This window comes from Phodopus roborovskii, unplaced genomic scaffold, assembly GCF_943737965.1.
Source record: "Phodopus roborovskii unplaced genomic scaffold, PHOROB, whole genome shotgun sequence".
NCBI lineage: Eukaryota > Metazoa > Chordata > Mammalia > Rodentia > Cricetidae > Phodopus > Phodopus roborovskii.
This window is the reverse complement of record NW_026126480.1, coordinates 17960188-17984132: the sequence shown is the minus strand read 5'-3', so window position 1 is coordinate 17984132 and position 23945 is coordinate 17960188. Positions and strand designations below refer to the sequence as shown.

General features: G+C 37.1%; 2 protein-coding genes across 2 annotated transcripts; one reads left to right on the top strand and one right to left on the bottom strand.

Annotated features, from left to right (window-relative positions):
* Positions 1-6970: 6970 nt before the first annotated feature.
* LOC127228165 (olfactory receptor 491) lies at positions 6971-12187 on the top strand. The gene is made up of 2 exons (XM_051192640.1): positions 6971-6994; positions 11276-12187. Exons 1-2 carry the CDS (start codon positions 6971-6973, stop codon positions 12185-12187), a joined length of 936 nt encoding a protein of 311 aa, XP_051048597.1.
* A 10019-nt stretch (positions 12188-22206) lies between these two features.
* LOC127228153 (olfactory receptor 478-like) lies at positions 22207-23152 on the bottom strand. The gene is given in 2 exon segments (XM_051192628.1): positions 22207-22941; positions 22943-23152. Coding segments are annotated over 2 exon segments (945 nt in total).
* Between the last annotated feature and the right edge of the window lie 793 nt (positions 23153-23945).

The window sequence follows — 23945 nt, the reverse complement described above, 5'->3', positions numbered from 1 at the left end:
ATATTGTGGGCACACATCACATTATTTGACAATTTGCAGAGCCGTCTCTCTAGTTAAACCAAACCATTTTCTTAGACTATTACTATTTTGATGATGAAAGCTGTGTAGCTGCTGAGCTAGTTCTACCTGAGATAAAGAGACTCTTTTTGTCAATCTATCAGCTGACTCATTACCTTCAGTCAGTGGGCCAGGAAGCTTTGAATAAGCTCTTATATGACCCACAAAGCACAGTGCCTTTCTTTGATGAATGGCACTTTGAATTTGCTCTATAACTTGATGAGCTCTAAAGACATAATGACTATCAGTATATAAGTTAAATAATCATTTATTAGAAGCTGAAAAACTATTGTAACAGCTCGTAACTCAACTATCTGAGCTGAAGCTGGATCTGTCTATAGTACTTATTCTTTTCCATCAATAACATAAGCTGTTTTTCCATTAGAAGAATCATCAGTAAAGACTAAGATAGCATTTTTTACAGGATTACTCCTTACAATTTTAGGGAATACAAAAGGATGCGTTACCGCAAATTGCAACAGTCTATGAGCTGGAAACTGATTATCAATTTTTCCCCAAAACTGAACAAAAGCAATTGCCCATGAATCACAGTTTTGAAATAACCAATCAACTTGCTGTTTGGTATAGGGAACATGTATTATGCTTGGTTCCCTGCCAAAATATCTCCTAGACTCCATATGGCATTTTTGTACCATACAAGCTAAGCTACTACTTCAAAATAAGGATTTAACACTTTGACTGGGGAAACAGGTAAGTGCAACCATAACCATGGTCCCCCTTGCTAAGACAGAAGTCGGACTATGCTGTGTGGAAAGCACATAAGCCTCCCATGGTTTTGCATACTCAATATAGCATATCTGCTGATGCTGGATTGCATTCTCCAATTGTAAAAGAACTTTTCTACTCTCTTTACTTAGCTGTCTAGATGAATTGGGATCACTATCTCCTTTCAGGATAGAGCTTAAAAGTTTCAAATCACCAGTAGGTGCTTTTAGAAAAGGATGTAACATTTTAATATTTTTTTCCAATAACTTCTGAAAATCATTCAATGATCACAAGCTATCTTTCCTGATTTCTAATTTTTGAGGCTTGATTTCTTTAGGATTTAACATGTGTCCCAAATACTTTTGAAAGCTCTTTTTCTAATCTGACCTGTAAAGCCTTCATTAGCCGACATGTTTTCATTTGCATCTTCACGACACCTTTCTAGGTGGGGCCAAACAGGGCTGCAGTTCCCCAAGGCTTTTTCTCAATAGCTTTTCCCAAATCTTATATTAACCTCCATTCTGTCGATTTCTTTTTTAACCACCAAATTTTAGGAAGATTTCTGTATTCTCTCTTCTACCAAACTCTTTTGAACTATCCATACAGATTCCACTGGCTCTCAGGCCATGCTGGCTTTGACCAGTTCCCGCTGTTCCACTCTGCAAGGCAGCCATGGGAGGCACAGATCACCAACCCAATTAAGACACTGACTCTATGTATTTTTTTCACTATATCCCAAGCAATTCAAGTAGTACCTATTGGTGGGATTCACACATTCACAATCACACTTCAAACACACATATGGGGCCATACTATACATACAGAACATACATACATCTTTCAGCTCCCCTTTTCTTTAAGCCAAGATTAGTGTGTTGAAATATAACATCCTTAATTGAAATCTCTTGTAATGCAGCCGCTATAGGTAACCTTTGAATTATGAACATCCAAAATCTGAACAAATTCCAACAAATTCATCTACTTATTCCCCCCCCCCATTTCTGAGGTCTTAAAACAGTTTCTGACAGGCTGCATTAATTTTTCCATGTACGTGGCTGGGCGTTAGGCACGGCAGCAGCTCCTAAAGCTCCAGGTCTCTAGGTCCATCCTGCCTTTGCTCTCTGAGCCTGGGCTGACCCGCTGCAGCTCATCTGTGACTGCAGCTGTTTGAAAAGGAAGTAATCAGCATTGTAGCAACTCTGAGTTCTTGGCACCTAGTGCCAAGATCCTGCTGACCTAGTGCATATGCCAGGCCGCACTTTGCTTCCCCAAGCCCAGGTGCAGCTCTGAAACAGCTGCAGTGGCAGCTTCTGAGAGGGGGAAGGATCCTTACAAAATTTTCAAATTCTAAACATTTCTGTACTTGCTCCTGCTTTACTTCAGCTATCCTCGCTATTAAAATATACCCAAGTAAACATACAATCATCTGACTAGTATTTCCCTGTCTCATATCTAATTATATACATTTTTACCCTCGAAGTTAACTAACTCACTTCTTTACCATCTGTCTGATATTTCTGTTTTACATCTATGAACATAGTTGACCAAATATGTGTTTATGAGTGTGATCCTTTGGGTGTATGCCTAAGAGAGAAATTGCTGGATCTTGAGGTACACTGATTTCCATTTTCCCAAGAAACTGCCATACTGATTTCCAAAGTGACTGTACAAGTTTGCACTCACACCAGCAATGGAGGATGGTTTCCCTTTCTTCACATCTTCTCCAGCTTCCCTTTCTTCACAGCTTCTCCAGATGATAAACGGGCTGAGAAAGAAATCAGAGAAATATCACACTTTACAATAGCCAGACACAACATAAAATGTCTTGGGATAACTCTAACCAAACAAGTGAAAGACCTGTATAACAAGAATTTTGAGTCTTTAAAGAAAGAAATTAAAGAAGATACCAGAAAATGGAAAGATTTCCCATGCTTTTTGGATAGGTAGGATCAACATAGTAAAAATGGCAATCTTGCCAAAAGCAATCTACAGATTCAGTGCAATCCCCATCAAAATACTGGCACAATTCTTCATAGACCTTGAAAGAATAATAGTCAACTTTATAAGGAAAAACAAAAAACCAAGGACAGCCAAACAACCCTGTGCAATAAAGGAACTTCTGGAGACATCACCATTATTTACTTAAAGCTCTACTACAACCTATAGTAATAAACACATCTTGGTAATGGCATACAAACAGACAGGTAGACCAATAGAATAGAATTGAAAACCCTGATATTAATCAACATACCTATGAACACATGATTTTTGACAAAGATGCTTAAAGAATACAATGGAAAAAAGAAAGCATCTTCAACAAATGGTGCTGGCATAACTGGATGTTCACCTGTAGAAGATTGCAAATAGATCCATACCTATTGCCATGCACAAAACTTAAGTCCAAATGGATGAAAGGCCTTGGCATAAACCCAGCCACACTGAACCTTTAGAAGAAAAAGTGGGAAGTACTCTTGAACAGATTGGCATAGGAGACCACTTTCTGAATATAATGCCAGTAGCTAAGATACTGAGGTAAACAATTAATAAATGGCACATCCTGAAACTGAGAAGCTTCTGTAAGGCAAAGGACACAGTTAACAAGACAAAACAGCATCCCACAGATTGGGAAAAGAGCTTCATCAACCCCACATCTGACAGAGGGCTGATCTCCAAAATATACAAATAACTCAGCAAAACACAAAATAATCCAATAAAAAAGTGGGGTACAGAACTAAACAGAATATTCTCAATAGAAGAATCTAAAATGGCAGAAAGACACTTAAGAAAATGCTCAACATCCTTAGCCATAAGGGAAATGCAAATCCAAACAACTCTGAGATACCATCTTACACCTGTCAGAATGGCTAAAATTGTGTCTACTTCCTAACATTAACAATGAGACTTTATCTAATTTTGACCTGTTGAATCCCTGTGCATTATGCCACAGTTGCTGTGGATCAATATGTGTACTAGTCCTCCAGTGTCTGGAAGACACTGTTTTCTTAGTTTTAGCCTCCTCTTTTGCATTGTTCTCAGATCCCTGAGGGAAAGCATTTGACTAACATCCAGTTCAATACTGTATGTACCAAGGCCTCTCACTCTGCACTTGCTTATTTGTGGTACTCTGTATTAGTTCACTTCTTCCAAAGGAAGAAGCTTCTTTGATGACTCCTGAATGAGACACCAATCTATGGATATAGTAGAAGGTCATTAGGAGTAATTATACTGATCAGTTACTTCAGCAGAACAATAGCACTTGCATTATGTTTAGGTCCTGACCTATCTAGTTTTAGATTCTTGACACCCAATGCTCACCATGTGTTCTCTCTCATGAGTGAACCACAAATCCAATAAGATGGTTATTCACATGATGTATGTGTCATGAAGAGTTTGTAGCTGGGTTCATATCTGTCTTTTCTGATATTCAGAATAGCATCCAATACCATTAACCCTAGTCACTAGGGGTGAAACATCTAACTAAGCATCAACTTGACTTCTTCGTGTTCAATGAGATATGTAAGTGTTGTCTTAAGCAATAAGGTCTTACCATCAGTTTGTGAAAAGCAAACAATAGTCTTAATTGCTTGGGGTTTCCATGGAAACCTTTTTTTTTTTTTTTTGCCAGAAACTCAATTTGATGTAATCCATTTCTGGTACTGGAGGTTTCACTTGGTGATGAGAGATGTCTAGTTGGGGCTTTATCTCCCTATTACTTGGTGACTCCATTAGATTTCTTTCATATATGTGTATATTTGAAGACTCTTCTACTGGAGTGGGTTTCCATATGATTTTTCAAATGACCCTTTGTGTTAGTTTCCCCTCCTTTATTTTCCTCTCTTTGCACCCATTCTTCCCTTCCTTTCCCCATTTAATCCCCCCATGCCAGTCTCCACTCTTTTCTCCCAATATATATTCTATTTCAATTTCTTTGGGAGATCCTTTGCTCCCCTACTAGTTCTTACTAAATACCTAATTGTAGTGAGATAGTTCTGTGGCACTGACCACGCTCATTGGGGGGTGGAGCCATGGGCGGAGTGACCTGTGGAAGGAGGTCAGAGGGGGCCAGGAAAGGTGCTCTCTTTCTGGCGTGACTCAGACAGGAGAGGATCGGGTTGAATTTCCTGGTGTTCATCTGTCTAGGTTGTAAGTTATTTCTCCCTGAATAAACATCTATTCGGCCTATTTGTTTATCCTGATCCTTATTTACCACGATACCTAATCTCTTCAGTTATTCAGATAGTAGCATACCTGTTGAAGGCTTAAAACCTAACATTCACAAGTAAGAGGATACACATAATATTTGACATTGGAATAAGACAAAACAAACAACCAGAAGGAAAAGAGTCCAGAGGGCACAAGAAACAGATATAGACAAATAGATCCACTCATGCACACACTCAGTATTACCATAAAAACACAAAACTGGAGGTTATAATATATATGCAAAGGGCATTTAAGGTAAAAATAGGTTCTTAAAAGTAGGACCTGGAATTTCTGGGGTGAGTATTTTTTCAATGTTGGGATATCTTTTCAAGTTAGGGGGTTAAATTGTTTTGCTTTGTTTTCTAATTTCTAACTTCATTAAAAATATATTCAAAGGAACTTTAATAGAAGATGCAGAAATAATGAAGGAGCCAGAGGATGAGATTTAGAGCAGAAATGTGTTGTTTGGATAGGTCATTTGCCATTGTACTCATGAAGTCATTGCAGTTGTGGCTACCTGCACAAGACCTGTTCCAAATTTGGCCTGTCAATGTTGCATTACTGATGGGAAGGGATCTAAGATGCTTTGCCATTGCAGCAAGGATTATTGGCTGTTTGTGGTTGTTTGATCTGTTTTTATTCAGTGGTATAGCTTTCATCCAGTAAATAACCACTCACCCACGTTCAAACATGAAAAGCTAATCTAATTTTTAATCAAATAAGGCTTTTGTTAACTTCACACAAACCTAAACAGATCTGGAAAGAGAGAGCCCTTTACCTCTAGACAGGATGCTGAATGTCTTTCTAAAAGTTTTTAATTCCATCATATTTTATGAATTACTTGAATTTTTGAATTTATTCTAATTATTCTATTGTCCTTTTAGACATGAATTTTTGCATTGCTTTTAAAATGATTGCTTTTGGTATTATAATATTCATTCATAGATGTCAGACTTATCTCCATTAGTGATATAGTAATTTACACAGAATATTAAGATGTCCAATACTTCCTGTGTTTACTGACTTAACATTGCATTAATATTTCTTTTTTTGCATTAATATTTCTATTAGTCTGTGTCTTGTGTATAGTTATATACAGGGACCATTACTATACACACACACACACACACATATATATATATGTGTGTGTGTGTGTGTGTGTGTGTGTGTGTGTGTGTGTGTAAATTTTCTTTCATGAGTTTTTGCAAGTAAGACATTCCCATAATTCCCCTGAAGTCCTTTTTTTCTGATTGTATAACTCAGGTCACTGCTGGAGCAAAATTGACCAAATTCTACTGGGACATGTTGGAATCTCATTCTAGACTTTCTATCTAGGAGTTAAGAGAAAAAATGAGTATGCATAGAATTCTACATTCTTTTATTTGATGTTACTTCCTTGTTCTTGCATTTGGGGTTACCATATGTGTGCATCCCAGAGGACCTTTGTCTTCAGAGAACACTTTCAATATTAATGTGGAGTTTAGTGGGCAGCATTGCAAGTGGGAGCAAAATCACTGTCCTTTCATGTGAAAAAATAATAATAAAAGAACCTACATCCTAAAGTTGCTTTTAAGGTTCAATATGTATAAAATGTTTTTGCACAATTATCAGCATAAAGGGAGATGTGAAGGGTTATTATTTCCAACTACTGTAGTGGCTTTAAACACATTCCTTCAGACATAAGAACGAAGGAACTTCTGGATTAGGATTAGCAAGATAAGTACAATAATACTTAGCTTTGGGTTGAAGAGTTGATGTTCTGCTGAGATCTACCTACTCCAGGGGCACTGCTCATGAGGTGACACTCTGATACTATTTCCATTATAGAAGACATTCAAACCTCTTGTAATTTTAGTTTTTATTTTATTTTCAAGTTAATCATTTCCTTCCTTCTGAGATGATAATGGAATACATTTTTTAAAGTTTTATTATTTAAAACTGAACCTTTTTTGTGGCTTCCTTTCATGTTTTACCATGATATATAATGGTATATGTTACAGATGGCAATATAAAATATCTATCCTTAAATATATATTGAAGGTTTGGAACTAGCATCAATGTAAACATGGAGCTTATTTTTGTCAGAAATTTTGTTACATTTTGCTTTAATAAATATTAAACAAGTTCTAGAGAGAAGCCTTAATGAGCCACTTGGTTCCATAAGTCATTTATGTACAACAAGTCTTTGGACTTTTATCTCAAAGGGACAAATAGCAGTAACCCCAGAGGCTTTGTCACATTGACATTTACTTTCTTCTCTCCCTCTACCATCACACAGGCTCCTGCCATCATCCTTACCACATGTATGTAATTATGTGCCTTCACCAGGTGTTTCAGTCAGTGGTTACTAGTATAGAGTTCTCAACTATAAGAATAAGTGGGATGCATCTACTTTATAGACTCTTCTTTAATATTCAGCATCAATAATTCTACTTCTGATAGGTGTATGTAATTATGTGCCTTCACCAGGTGTTTCAGTCAGTGGTTACTAGTATAGAGTTCTCAACTATAAGAATAAGTGGGATGCATCTACTTTATAGACTCTTCTTTAATATTCAGCATCAATAATTCTACTTCTGATAGGTAAGTGTGAGATGCATGGGTCTTATTAGTTCAAGAAGGATTTGAAAGTAAAAGAACTGTATCACTAGTTTTAGCTCTTGACTCCTGTGGAAAGTTTCTTTATACAAGTCACAGTGCAGTGATCAGCCTGGCTCACTTGGATCATTCTTTCAAGTTACCCAGGGTAATGTGAATGGTCTGTGACAAAACCCTGGCTAATTTTGAGCAGAAGAGACTATGAAAAGGAAATCAGAGGAAAACAAAAATATTTTGTTGGATTTCGTTCAAACTTCTATATTCTTTACTTATCTATATAGATGGCTGATGGATCCAGTGAAAGGATAGAGGATCACAGTTGGTGACCCGAGCCAACCAACAAATGTGCCAGTGAGAGCTCTATACTTTCAGTTTCCTATAGAGAGGGAAGTGGGGGGGGGGCCCATAGTAGTTCATGCATATGAATGATTTAGTTAGGAACAGAAGAGATATCAGACTCTGTGCTTCTTGCTTTCCTTTAGATTTATGGGGGAAATCCTCTGAAGTGTAGAATGAAAAATAATAGATCTCATTAATTAAGCTCATCAATATTTTATATCTATTTAAATTTAAAAGTTGCTTAATCATGGCATATGATCAAATACCTCTGGAAATTTTATAGATAGTATTTCTCTTAATTTTCTAAATTTCTTTTTAATTTTACAACAAAATTACATTGTGTGGGTACAAAAACTAAGAGGCCCCAAAATAGTGTGATGTGTTCAGTATCTGCCCTATCTGATTCCAGGCTCTGATACTGCAGTCAGAACAAATGGACTTGTAGTAAATCACAACAAAGTAGAATTCCTCCTGCTGAACTCCACTGAGGCAGAAGGCAAGAGCAGGGAAGGCCTCATTCCTTAAGATCCAACTGTGCTCTGGGGTTGGTAAGAATTTGAAAAATCTGAAATGCCCATCATAGTGGAAAGGACCACAGGAACTATTTAGAAATGAAAACACAGGAGAGATATGATAGCTCTGGTCAACATTTAAGGGCTTTGTATGGAAAATAGATGATTTGCACCATTAAAACTGATAGGATTTGAAACAGGCTTATAAATGATGAGAGTAATTATGTGCCTGTTATTAGAGTAACTTGAACACATCTAAAGGTTATCAATGAAGAGATGTAATATATTCTTGAATGGACTGCAGCTGTTAATTCACTGCATTTTACAATCCCTTAGCTGAAGACCTCAGTCCAACCATAAGAGGAACAATATTATTACCAACTGTAAAAAAAAAAAAAAAAAAAAAAAAACATTTGAAAACTTTTAACGAATTAACACATTTTCATGCCACTTAGTAGCCATGGTTGCTCACTCAGTAGGCAGAGGCAGATGGATCTCTGTGAGTTCGAGTCCAGCCTGGTCTGCAGAGCTAGTCCCAGAGCTGTTACACTAAGAAACCCTGTCTTGAAAATATCAACCAAACAAACAAATGAACAAACAAACAAAAAACACAAACAAAATACACACACACACACACACAACATGTTTGCTATTTCTGATAAATGCTTCAAAAAACCTTAAGAACTGCAATAATGCTGTTATAAGGAAGATACATTTTTATTACTGCTGTAACTAAGGGCCCAAGTAGTAACACAATTCTGTTTTTTTGTTTTTTTCAAAATTCTTCTCTCATACATTATATCCCCACCAGTTTGCCTTCCATCTACTCCTTCCTGTCTTCCCCACTTCCCCCAGATCCACTCCTCTTACACTTCCCTTCAAAAAAATGGTAGACCTCTCACAATTCTGAAGAAATTAGAACTGTGAAAAAGCATGCATAGCAACATAGCAATGAGATGCACTTCAAAATATAACTAAGAATTGATTATGGAGTTCTCAGTTTAATGTGCTTGATGCAGTATTTCTGCTGTAAAGCTGACTCAGAAGATGGGAAGCATTTTACTAATATAACTAACTCGAGTTTAGTAATCAAAATGGAAACATTATTATATATGGCCCCAAATTTAAATAACTCAATGGGTTGTGAAGTGTTTTAAAAATCAAGGATTCAACACTGCATCACACCTCTCCATCCAACCAAATTCTGCTCATCAGTCTCCAGGATTTAGATGGATGAGTCTGCCTGACCCTCCCCCATAGAATAGATTTTCTTTAGCTAAAGGAAATCACAAGCTGATAAAATTTTTCATCAATAGATTTTACTGAAATTATTGTTATATAGTTGGACTAAGTACCATGAGGTGTGAATAAATTAAAATTATGACACTGAAAAAATCATAATTAAAATAATTTTGTTAAAAATTTAGTTTGTATTATTTTATGTGCATGAGTAATTTTTCTGTGTGTGACTGTATGCATTGCATGAGGTCAGAAGAAGGGCTTGGAGCCCCTGGAACAGGGGTTACAGATGGCTTTGTGCCATGTGGGTGCTGGGAATGGAACCCAGATCCTCTTAAAAAGCAATAAAGTATTTTTAACCCCCAAGCCACATATTTGACTGGAATGGTTTAGAATTATTTTCCATTCTGTGAATTTTCATATCAATGTAACATTTTTAAATTTTCACTGAGGTGTTAGTATGGCTGTTGTAACAGTTCTTTTTTTTTCTTTTATAACTAATGATAACTTTTTTATTGTTATTGATGCAGTCTCAAAACTGCAGCAAAACGCAAGAATTTTGTGTTTGTAACAAGGAAGGGGATAAACAGAGGAGACATGAAACTGTCTAATGAAAAAGAATTAAAGTCATACACAAAACAAGAAATAAGCAGTAGGACATAAATTGGTTTAGGATTTTCATTACTACATGTCACAAAGATAAACTTGTTTTTGAACACACACATACTTCTTTTGAATTATTGCCTTAACAAAAGTAAGTGAAAATAATATTATTACTTAAACTGGTTATTCCTTAATATGTTTCCCACTGAGACTTCTTTTATAAAATAGTCTTCCTAGTTCTGAGAGTAAAAGACTGAAAGCAGGTGAAATTATAAACAGAATTGATCACCATACATTAAATTAACATCCATCAAAATAAATTAAGTGATGCTTGTGAAGTCAGTCTACTTAGAGTTCATCAGAACATTCTCAAAACTTGTTTACAATTAGTTATGGTGATACAGAAAATGTAATGTAAAAATACTACTATCAAATTGTTCACTCACAATGTGCTAATGTCATTTTAAATTATATCTGGAAGGAATGGACCTTATGACAAATTCCTAATCTTTGATACAGAAAGTCTGCCAATTTACAGATACACCTGACTGGGTGAATGTGGTGTCATTCCCTAAATACAATTAGAAAAGGAGTGGTTGAAGAGAATGATGGAGGAGAGGAAAGGTAGTGAAATGTGTCTAGGATTTCAACATGTCATTGACCATGTACATTGATGTACATTGACCAGTACATCAATGGAACTAGATCTAGACATTGGGAAATAGTTCTTTCTGTCTGTGATAGAAGACAGGAGAAGCCCCTTCAACAAATACCACATAACATGTCAGAGAGTCAGGCTCAATTTTCCTCATTTTAGGGAAAGAGATAAGACCTTCAATACAGAAGAACTTTAGTAAGTACATGCTGGAATAAGGAGGACCTGATTGAGTTTGGGGAATAATCATATGCAACCAGGACTGTATGGAATGAGCATATTAAGCCCATGAATTCTTTATTTTCCTCAGGAACAATCATCATAGAAGATGGAGCCTAGAAACTACACAACCGTGACAAAGTTCATCCTTTTGGGGTTTACAGATAATCCTATACTTTGTGTCATCTTTTTTGTGCTATTTCTAGGAATATACATTGTCACATTAGTAGGAAATATTAGCATAATCAATTTAGTAAGAAACTGTCCCCAGCTCCATACCCCCATGTATCTGTTCCTTAGCCATCTGGCTTTTGTAGACATTGGCTATTCCACATCAGTTACACCTATAATGCTGATAGGATTCATTGTGCATGGAACAGCCCTCCCTCTTCATGGCTGTGAAGCCCAACTCTGTTCCGTTGTGACTTTTGGGACGGCTGAATGCTTTTTGCTGGCTGCCATGGCCTATGATCGGTATGTAGCTATCTGCTCACCCCTACTCTATGCTACACATATGTCTTCACAAATCTGCTTCCTCTTAGTTGGGGCTTCCTATGTAGGTGGCTGTGTGAATGCTTGGACATTTACAGGTTGTTTGTTAAGTTTGTCCTTCTGTGGAAGAAATCAGATAGATCATTTCTTCTGTGACTTCTCCCCTTTGCTAAAACTGTCCTGTTCAGATGTCTCTGTGATTGGAATCATCCCCTCCATCTCTGCTGGATCCATCATTGTAGTGACAGTGTTTGTCATAGCTGTCTCATACATCTACATCCTCATCACCATCCTGAAGATGCACTCCACTGAGGGCCGTCACAAGGCCTTCTCCACCTGTACCTCCCACCTCACTGCAGTCACTCTCTACTATGGGACCATTACCTTCATTTATGTGATGCCCAAGTCCAATTACTCTACTGAACAAAACAAGATAGTGTCTGTATTTTACACAGTGGTGATCCCCATGCTGAACCCCCTTATCTATAGTCTGAGGAACAGAGATGTAAAGGAGGCCCTGAGGAAGGCAATTGTCAGAATATAATCATAAAATTTGTTCTTTGAGGAAACAAAAAAAAAAAAAAAACCCTTCATTTATATATGTTACTCTCAGTGTCTATCACAAGGTGTTTAAGTTAGCATTTTGTTTTTCTGTTCTAAATCTCACTTTTAATCTGTGTCCATTTGGAAACTATCTTGGAGTCTTAAAAATGGTTTTGTATTAAGTATGGAATTCCAACAGATGTCAAGAAATTTTCCTTTTTAAAATTCATGTACCAAACAACAGTTTGCTCTTGCTGTATTCCCTAACACTCTAAGTTCATTCTATATACAAATACAACAATCTGGTGAAGCGATGTCATTTATTTCATTTTACAAATAGCTTGGCTGAGGATGTAGTGATATTATCACACTCATGTACATAAGTAGTTATAACATTAACATTGAGAACCTGATCCTATAATCTCCATTTCTACAATTAATTTCCACAATAAGTTTGCTGACCTGTCATTAAAATCTTCCCTCAATTCAAAAATGAAAAATATCAGTGAAAGTATTGTTCTTAAAGAGATCAAATAGTTTGTTCAAATTGGTGTGTATTCAAGTCTCTTGATTCTATGTTCCGTGCACTGTGTTCATATCTCTCTAACCACAATCAGTAATGAAAATGATGTGAGGGACTTGCTCAATGATACATTGTATTAGTCTTTTGGAGAAACTATGTGCAAAGGTAGTCTATGTTGTACCAACATGGGGGAAGCATAAATCTGGGAAAACTGGATCTATTCCCATTGTAAATTCATTTTTATGTTTAGGTAAATAGGTCTTGAAGTTGTCATCAACCTTTGGCTGGAATTCTAGCTGTGCTGAAATATGCATTGAAAACATACAGATCCAGTTTACACACTATAACTTCATTTTATATAGAGATTTACAAGGGCTTAGCTCTGCAGTAAATGTGTCTCCATAGCCATATGTTCTCAGGCCTGGAATTGTAAAGTAGAACTTACAGGGCAAAAGTTTGACATTTTGTCACATACTGTACGACACATTTTTTTTCCTTATGGAAATGACCACAATTTGTATAGCTATGACTTTTGTGAATCAGAAAAGAGTGACACAAGTTTGTTACAATATGTGACCTCAAATCAAATGTTGTAACAACTGATTATAGCATCAAAAAGCAAGACTCAGACTCTAACTGTCCTTCTTCAGTGAGATTTGGTGAAAGATATCAGGGCTTGGAGATACTTTGAAGTCTCCACTCTAGTAGAGATTATGCTTCACTATTGAGTGAAATCATGCAGTACTTTTCAGCGAAAGAGTCTAAACAAGATTGAAAGGAAGCATGGTAAAAGAAATACAGAAAATTATGAGGTGCTTCACAGACATGACATTCTTTAAATTTAAATTGAAGTTTAATGCCTTATTTAAAATACAGAAATGCTAAAATTAAAATGATACCATCAAGATGGATCACTGAGTAAAAGGGCTTACCACCAAATTTGAAGACCTGAATACACACACACACACACACGCACGCACGCACGCACGCACGCACGCACGCACGCACGCACGCACGCAGAGAGAGAGAGAGAGAGAGAGAGAGAGAGAGAGAGAGAGAGAGAGAGAGAGAGAGAGAGAGCTGTAGTCATACAGAAGTATGTGACCTGGGGAAGATAGGATTTCTTTCTACAGGCAAGCATCTTTTTTTGTTTGTTTGCTTGTTTGTTTGTTTTTGTTTTTCTTTTTCTTTTTTTCGAGACAGGGTTTCTCTGTGGTTTTGGAGGCTTACAGGAAGTAGCTCTTGTACACTGGGCTGAACTCGAATTCACAGAGATCCAACTCCAGGATCTTGCATTTCACTGAGACTTATGTTCTCATGGTGTTGCTTGAGATAGTTCAGTTCATTGGCTGTTTACTAAGAATTTGTTAAGCAACAGGTGTTGTGTAGAATGCCCAAATCCTCGTATGACTCCAAACTATTAAAACATCATATAAACCCATGTGTTTCCTTTTCTAGAGGAATTTTGGTACTTAAGTTTAAATGTAGAAGGTACAACAAAAAGCAGTAGGCTCAAGGAGTTGCATTATCTCAACCAGGATTGTAGAATAGCACTTTTCAGAAAACAGAGCATTCAAACAAAATCTTGCAATATGACTAGATAAAAAACAATGGTGGTATAAGAAACCACACCAGAATTAGCAGAAATTATTGGAGTAGCCTATCAATGAGTGCAGCTTGAGACCCATACCATGAGAAGAAGCCTACTCCTGACACTGCCTGAAGAGCTGGAAACCAGAGGATGGTTAGAACTCAACATGCCTGGCAAAAATGTCAATGAAATGATTCCTATTCATATCTGCTATAGTCATAGAATGTTGCTAAACTCAACTGTCATCAGAGAGGCTTTACTAAGCAACTGATAGAAACAGATGCAGAGACCCACAGCCAAACATTAGGGGGAGATCAAGAAATCCTGTGGAAGAAGGGTAGAAATGATTACGGGAGCCAGGGGAGCCAAGGATACCACAAGAAAACACACATTATCTTCTAACCTTGGCTCATGAGGACTCACTGAGACTAATCCAACAACCAGACAGCTTGCATGAGACTGGCCCAGACCTCAACACATTTGTTGAAGACTGGTCTTCTTGTAGGACTCCTAAAAGTGGGAGCAGAGGCTGTCTCTGATACTGTTTCCTGTTTGGGGGACCCTTTCCTTTTATTGGATTGCCTTATAAAGATTTAATAGAAGAGGAGGTGCCTAGTCTTACTGCAACTTGATATACCATGGCTGGCTAATATACACAAAAGGCCTCCTCCTTTCTGAAGAAAAATGAGAAGTAGATGGAGAAGGGGAAGAGTAGGGATATGGAAGAGAGACTGAGGGGAAAAGAGGGAGAGGGAGGAAATAGTGATCAGACTGTGAAAAATAATTATTTAATTAATTAAAAATTGTAAAAAAATAGATTGGAAAGAGCAGGGTATATAGATGACAGTTATGTATCATTAAGAATGGGGTGACAATGGATAATAGGGTGGCTATTTTCTCAATGTGTTATATTTGTATATGTAATTGTAAAAATGACGGCAATTCTGTGATATCTGCTCATTAATGCAAAAGATATAAAAAACAAATTGAATTGAGGATGGGAAGTGGTGACAGATGGTGAAAACAGATGGATATAAGTTTAGAAAAGCAAGAACTTCCACACAAAAATATATTTATTCTTTTTTTATTTAAATTTGCAACAATCTTGTTTTACATGTAAATCCCAGTTCCCTCATGTCCCCTCCTCCCCTGTACCTCTCCCAATCCCATTCCCTTTCTTCTCCCCTGTAGGGTGAGGCCTTGCATAGGTAGTCTTCAAAGTCTGTCATATCATTTGGAGTAGGGCCTAGGCCCTTCCCCATGTATCTAGGCTAGGAGAATATCCCTCTATGTGGAACAGGCTCCCAAAGTCTATTTGTATACTAGGGATAAATTCTTATCCACTACCAGAGGCCCCACAGATTTCCCAGTCCTCCTAAATAACACACATGTTCAGGGGTTCTGGGTAAGTCCTATGTTGGTTTCCCAGTTATCCACTTGGGGTTTATGAGCTCCCCCTTGTTCAGGTTAGCTGTTACTGTGGGTTTCTCCAGCCTGGTCTTGACCCCTTTGCTCATCACTCCTCCTCTGTAACTGGATTCCAGGAGTTTGGCTCATTGTTTAGCTGTGAGTGTGTGCTTCTGCTTCCATCAGCTACTGGATGAGGGCTCTAGGATGGCAAATAAGGTAGTCATCAATCTCATTATCTGGAAAGGGCATTTAAGATAGTGTTTCCACTATTGCTTAGATTCTTAGTTTGGGTCATCCTTGTAGATCTCTGGACATTTACCTAGCACTAGACTCTCTTTATACCTATAGTGGCTCCCTCTATTATTGTATCTCTTTTCTTACTCTCCTCTATTCTTTACCTGACTCAATTTTCCTGCTCCCTCATTCCCTCCTCTCCCCTTCTCTTCTCCTCTTTTCTTTCTCATAACTCCCACTCCCCTCCCCCAATGCTCCCAATATGATCAGGAGATCTTGTCCCTTTCCCTTTCTCCAGGGAATCATGTATGTCTCTTATAGGGTTCTACGTGTTTCCTTGCTTTTCTGGATGTGTGGATTCTAAGCTGGTAATCCTTTGCTCTCTGTCTAAAATCAATATATGAGTGAGTACATACCATACATCCACAAATAGTGAAAGTTTTACTTCTTCCTTTCCAATTTGTGTCCCCTTGATGTCCTTTTGTTGTCTTATTGCTGTAGCTAGAAATTGAAGCACAATATTGTGCAGAGATGGAGAGAGTGGACAGCCTTGTCTTGTTCCTGATTTTGGAGGAATTGCATTGAGTTTCTCTCCATTTAGCATGATGTTGGCTGTTGGCTTGCTGTGCATTTTTATTATGTTTTGGTATGTTCCTGTTATCCCTGATCTCTCCAAGACCTTTATCATGAAAGGATGTTGGATTTTGTCAAAGCCTTTTTCAGCATCTAGTGAGATGATCATGTGGTTTTTCTTTTTCAGTTTCTTTGTGTGGTGGATTACATTGATGTATTTTCATATGTTGAACCCTGCCTAGGATGAAGACAACTTTGTCATAGTGGATGAGTTCTCTAATGTGTTCTTAGATTTGATTTGACAGTATTTTATTGAGTATTTTTGCATCAATGCTCATGAGGCATATTGGTCTGTAGTTCTCTTTCTTAGTTGTGTCTTTGTGTGGCTTGGGTACTAAAGTAATTGTAGCCTTGTGAAAAACATTTGGCAATGACCCTTCTGCTTCTATTGTGTGGAACATTTTGAGAAGTATTGGTAATAGTTCTTCCTTGAATTTCTGGTAGAATTCTGCACTGAAACCATCTGGCCCAAGGATTTATTTGGTTGAGAAACTTTTGATGACTGTTTCTGTTTCATTAGGGGTTATAGGTTTTTTAAAGTGCTTATCTGTTCTTGATTTAATTTTGTAAGTGATATCCACTTAGAAAATTGTCTATTTCAGTTAAATTTTCAAATTTTGTGGAGTTCAGGTGTTCAAAGTATGACCTGAAGATTCTCTGGATTTCCCCAGTGTCCATTGTTATGTTCCCCTTTTCATATCTGATTTTGTTCATTTGCATGTTCTGTCTCTGCCTTTTGGTTAGTTTGGACAAACATTTTTCTATCTTGTTGATTTTCTCAAAAAATCAACTCTTTGTTACACTGATTTTGTATTGTTTTCCTAGTTTCTACCTTATTGATTTCAGCCCTCAAATTGATTATTTTCTGGTATCTACTCCTCTGGGGTGAGTTTGCTTCTTTTTGTTCTAGAGCTTTCAGTTGTGCTATTAATTTTCTAATGTGACTATTCTCCAGTTTTTCATGATGGCAGTTAGTGCTAGGAACTTTCCTTCACCACCGCTTTCAAAGTGTCCTATAAGTTGGTGTATGTTGTGCATTCGTTCTCATTGAATGCTAGAAAGTCTTTATTTCTTTATTTTTTTTCCTTGACCCAGAAATGGTGCAATTGACAATTGTTCAATTTCCATGAGTGTGTAGGATTTCTGCAATTTGTGTTGTTGAATTATAAGTTTAAAGCATGGTGATCTGACAAGATACAGGGGCTTATTCCATTTTTTTTCTACCTATGGAGGTTTGCTCTATTGCCAAGTATGTGGTCAATTTTAGAGAAGGCTCCATGTGGTGCTCAGAAGAAGGTATATTCTTTTGTATTTGGGTGGAATGTTTTATAGCTGTCTGTTAAACCCATTTGTGTCCTAACTTCTGTTAGTTCATTTGTTTCTTTGTTATGTTTCTGTCTAGTGTTTAGAGTGGGGTGTTGAAATCTCCCACTATAAGTGTGTGAGGCTTTATGTGTGATTTGAATTTTAGTAATGTTTCTTTTACAAATATGGGTGCCTTTGTATTTGGGTCATAGATGTTTAGAATTGAGAGTTCATCTTAATGGATTTCTCCTGTGATAAATAAGAAATGACCTTCTTTATTTTTTGATTGATTTTAGTTTTAAGTTTAATTTGGGAGATATTAGGATTGCTATATCTACTTGTTTCTTGGGTTCATTTGATTGGAAAATCTTTTCCCATCCAACCCTTAACTCTGAGGTAATATCTGTCTTTGAAGTTGAGGTGTGTTTCTTGTATGCAGTTTAAGGATGGATTCTGTTTTTGTATCCATTCTGTTAGCCTGTGACTTTTTATAGGTAAGTTAAGACCACTAATTTTGAGGGATATAAAAATCATTTATTGTTAATTCTTGTTTGTTTTGGATTTGGTGGTGGTATTGTGTGTGGATTTCCTCCTATTTCCTATTTTTCTTTTGGTTGTTGGTAAAGTGGGATTATCTATTGCCTGTGCTTTTGTGGGTATAGTTAACTTCCTTTGGTTGGAATTTTTCTTTCATAACTTTCTGTAGGGCTGGATTTGTTGATATGTATTGTTTAAATATAGTTTTACCATGGACTGTCTTGGTTTCTTCATCTACAGTGACTGAAAGCTTTGCTGGGTATAGTAGTCTGGGCTAGCATTCATGATCTCTTAGTGTTGGAAGAATACCTATCTAGAACCCTCTGGCCTTCAGAGTTTCCATGGAGAAGTCAGATATAATTCTAATAGGTTTGCCTTTTTATGTTACTTGGCATTTTTCCTTTGCTGCTCTTAATATTCTTTCTTAATTCTGTATGTTTGGTGTTTTGATTATTATGTGGTGAGGGGACATTTTTGTGGTCCACTCTATTTGGTGTTCTGTAAGCTTCTTATACTTTCATTGGCATGTCATTCTTTAGGTTGGGAAAGTTTTATTCTATGATTTTGTTGAATATATTTTTCTACAACTTGGTGTTGGCATTCTTCACCTTCTATACCTATCATTCTTACTTTTGGCCTTTTCACAGTGTCTCATATTTCCTGCATATTTTGTGTCAGGGATTTGTTGGACTTAAGATTTTCTTTGGTTGATGAATCTATTTCTCCTTGTATATTCAACGTCTGAGATTCTCTCTTCAATCTCTTGTATTCAATTGGTTTTTCTTGCATCTGTAGTTCCTGATAATTTGCATAGCTTTTCTATTTCCAGCATCCCCTTAGACTGTGTTTTTTTTTTCTTCTTCTTCTTCTTCTTTCAATTGTCTCTATTTCTGCTTTCAAGCCTTGCACTGTTTGAATTGCTTCTTGCAATTTTTGGTTTGTCTTTTCCTCCATTTCTTGAATTTTTTGGTTTGGTTTTTCTTCCATTTCCTTAAGGGATTTTCTCATTACTTCTTTTATCCCATCATCTTCATGAAGTTATTTTAGGGTCATTCTCTTCTGTTTCATATGTGTTAGGTTGTTCAGTTCTGGATAGTATGGAGTCTCTAGTCTCTGGTGGCATCATATTGATCTTCTTGTTGTTGACTGTGTTTTTATACTGTCGTCTACCCATCCCTTCTTCCAGTGCTTATCGGTGGGGTCTCTCCCTCTGCTAGTGGGTACAGGACCAAGGTTCTCTGCTGGTGGGTGCAAGCAGGTCCAATATTCCAATGGCTCTACTCTTCTAGTGGGTGGAGGTGGGACTAGGACTCTGGCAGACTCCAGATGGGCTGGTCTGCTCAGACGATTACCCAATGTGCAATCTCCAGTTCTTAGGAGTCTCTGAGCAGGGTACTGGAAGGCGTGCTCCTTCTGTGGGTGGAGGCAGGACCAGGATGCTGGCAGGCTCTGGATAGGCCAGTCCACCAGGATGGGCTCCCCTGTGGGTGCATAGGCCCTAGGCCTCAGGAGACTCTGAGCAGGATGGAAACAGGCCCACGCTTATCTCCTACTGTAGTTGGACATGGAACCAGGATGTTGGCAGAGTCTGGATAGGCCAGTCCGCCAGGACTTCCTCTCCTCCCCCGCACACAATTAGACTCTATATTTTTTGTGGGCTTTTCATTTTTGTATGTTTTAAGTTTGAGGGGGGTTCCTTTTGTGTGTGTGTGTGTGTGTGTGTGTGTGTGTGTAGAATATCTGAGAGAAAATGGACAAAGAACATGGTAAAATACATTGAAAATTTGAGATAAAGTAAAACAATATTAAAACATAATAGAAGGAAGAAGAGGAAATGAAGGCAATACAAAAACAAGGAGAAGGAAAAAGACAAAATATTACCAAATGTTTTAAGTATAATTAAATTATTTGAAAATATGAAGCAAGTAGGTGGAAGGAAGGAAAGAAAGAAAGCAAACAGGGTCAAGCATTTTCATCTCTTGCTCCTTGAAACTGTGGCTGGGGAATATAGGTGAAGTTGTGAACTCTACCTTCCCATAATTGATGTCAGTAACATCTTTTCTCTTTCTACTAGCAATCTCCTAGGCATATTAAGTTTGCAATCTGCTGTCTGGACAGGTTCTTTCAACCTCTGGAGAGTTTGAGTTTTTATCCCCTCGGCTGACTAACATTCTAGGCTGACTAGCTTTTCAAGTGTGAGAAGCAAAAATACTGAAATTATAAGGTAGAGGAACTTATAATTTTCAATATTTTTTTAAGGATTAACCACCCTTGTAAAGTATTAATCACCTTCATAAAGGTGCATAGTTCAGTGTTCCTGAGCATGTGTGTGTGTGTGTGTGTGTGTGTGTGTGTGTTGCTAAATAAACAAATACAGCCTGCACAGTCTGTATAATGTTGCTTGTATGTGTTTTATCAGGGCTAACTATGACTTTTTGATGTTAGACAACAAATTGGCAAGCTCTTCTCTGAAGAATTTTTCCTACTCCAGAATTTCTTATTTGGCTCTGTTTCTAAAACATCATTGGCTATTTCCATCCACCTTAGTATGATAATTGTTATTGTCCTTCTTCAGCTCATTTTTAGGCAGTTTCGTTGGTAAGACTGCATCAGAGACCCAGCTTCACAGCATATTCCCTGTTTCTCAGGCTCTTAACAATCTCTTCACTGACTATTCCACAGTTTTTACCTTTTCTCAACAGTACCCAGATGTATTTCTCTTGCATTTGTGAACTTCTAAAACTCTCTGCCACTGTTCCTTTAGAATACAGTCTATTATTTCTCATATTGAGTCTTCTTTTAATTGAAAAAAACTCATAAGATATATTTTGATCATGTATTCCCATATCCCAATTCTTCACAGACCTTTCCCACCTCACTATTCACCAAAATTTAGCTTCTCTCTCTCTCTTTTCTCCCTCTCTAAAATGACAACCAAGAGAATAAAACAAAGACAATGAATACAAACGCATACACACAATGAAAGTTAAAACAAATAGCTAGTAGAATAATAACATTAAAATGCCCAAAACAAAGTAAAATGAAACAAAGAGTCCACAAAAGTACCATAGTTATCAGGCTTATCTCAGGATAATCTGATGATGAGCCAACCATACCCTGAAGCCTTGTAATAGGTGTTAGTAACCTTTCTGTTGCTAGTATAAGTAGCCAAGCCAATCAAATGGCACTAAAGATAAAGATTTATTCTTTGTACAATATTTTTAGGTCTCTGTCCCTTATGAAATATCTCTGTTCATTTGTATCTGCTATTGTACATAACCAAAAGAACAAAACTCCTCACTTTATGGCCAATAAAGAGAAGAGACAAAGAATATTCCAAGTACCAGTGTATCCTTTATGACATTCCTCTAGTAAACTAAAGATTTCCCACTAGGTTCAACCTCTCTGATTCTAGCCCTTCCCCAAAGCACTAGGAGACAGACATATGCCAAACATATGAGACGTTGGGGACAGTTAAGATATAATCTCTAAAAAGTTAATGATGAAATATTTGGAAAAATATGAAAATAGCTTCAAGCTATTTTCAGAATATTATGCTTTATATGAATTAATGTATGCTGTTAATTAAAAACTTTATTTGATTTTATTAAAAGTAACTTACTATGATCTTCTGTAATATGAAAATTGACTTCATAAATTCATTGCAATGCTTCTCATTTACAAATATTTCAATGGACTTTTTTAGTCACAGATATTCAACTTCCTTTCATTATTACATCTATACAACAATATTGCTATATCAATCGCTACAGCATAACAAATATCACTAAGAAAATATTTTCTTAACAAGTTGTCTCTTCAGAGCACCCTTAATCTCATTTTTCCTGAGGCTGTAGATGAGGGGGTTCAACATGAGAATCACCACCATGTAGAACACAGACACCACCTTGTTCTGGTCTGTGGAGTAGCTGGACTTGGGCATCACATAAATGAATGTGATGGTCTCGTAGAACAGAGTGTCTGCAGTGAGATGAGAGGTGCAGGTAGAAAAGGCCTTTTGGCGGCCCTCAGTGGAGCGCATCTTCAGGATAGTGATGAGGATGTAGATGGAGGAGACTACTATGACAAGCACTGTTACCACAATGACAAATCCAACTGTGAATGACAGAACAACTGTTGTGACACTGACATTGGAGCATGATAACCTTAATAATGGAGCCAAATCACAGAAAAATTGATTGATTCCATTGGGACTACAGAAGACTAGTGAATAAAAACTTACAGTAAAAGAGCAACTGTCAAGAAAACCACCTACATAAGCCACTAGGAGCAATTGGACACAGACTAGTTTGGACATTTTGGTTGAATAGAGCAGTGGGTTGCAGATTGCCATGAAGCGATCGTAAGCCATGGCAGCCAGAATGAAGCATTTGAGTCCACCAAAGAAAGCAGCTGAGCTGAGCTGGATGCCACATCCAAGGTAAGAAATTGTGCTCCTCTCCACAAGAAAGGTGACAAGCGTATTAGGTGTGACAGAAGATGGGTAGCCTAGGTCAGCAAAAAGCCAAGTGGCTGAGAAAAAAGTACATGGGGTGATGGAGCTGAGAAGAGACTCTGATGAGGAGGATGGTGCTGAGGTTCCCAGACACAGTCACCAGGTAGATGCACAGGATGATGGTGAAGAGGACAACTCTGAGAACTGGATCATTTATTAAACCAAATAAAATAAACTCTGTCACTTCAGTGTGGTTCCCATCCTCTAGGAAAGCCATGGGACCGTGTAGTTGCTGACAGAACAAGGCTGTGATGAAGATATTTAAGAAAAAGATTTATAAATAGATCCCCTTATTTGCGTTAACTCAAACATGAGGGTATCACAAATAAGTATATCATTCAAAAAGAATGTATCATTTTAGTCTGGCAATGTTTTAGTCAGAACTGTTGGTCTACATATATTTATTTGCAATTAATATGACAGAATTCTAAACATAATGCTAGAAAAATTTCAAATAATATATCTCATATTTTAAAATTTGTATATAATAAAATATACCTATGTGGTGTTATAACTGAAGTTTTAAAATACACTTATGTTAATACCATAAAGGTAAAATATGAATCCACAGAATTGTGTGAAGACATATGATGGCAAACCTTATTGCATGCTTACTGAACACTAGTACAAGGCATAGGATATTAAGTATAGTTCTTTTAACCTTCTGTTTCTATTTTGTGGAACAGTTTGAGGAGTAGTGGTATTAGTTCTTCCTTGAATGTCTGGTAAAATTCTGCACTGAATCCATCAGGCCCTGGACTATTTTTGGTTGGAAGGCTTTCGATGACTGCTTCTATTTCATTGCGGGTTATAGGTCTATTTAAGTTGTTGTCTGTTCTTGATTTAATTTTGGTAAGTGATAGTTATCCAGAAATTTATCCATCTCCTTTGAAATTTCAATTTTTGTGGAATACAGATTTTTCAAAGTATGACCTGAAAATTGTCTGGATTTCCTCTGTGTCCATTGTTATGTTCCCCTTTTCATTTCTGATTTTGTTAATTTGCATGTT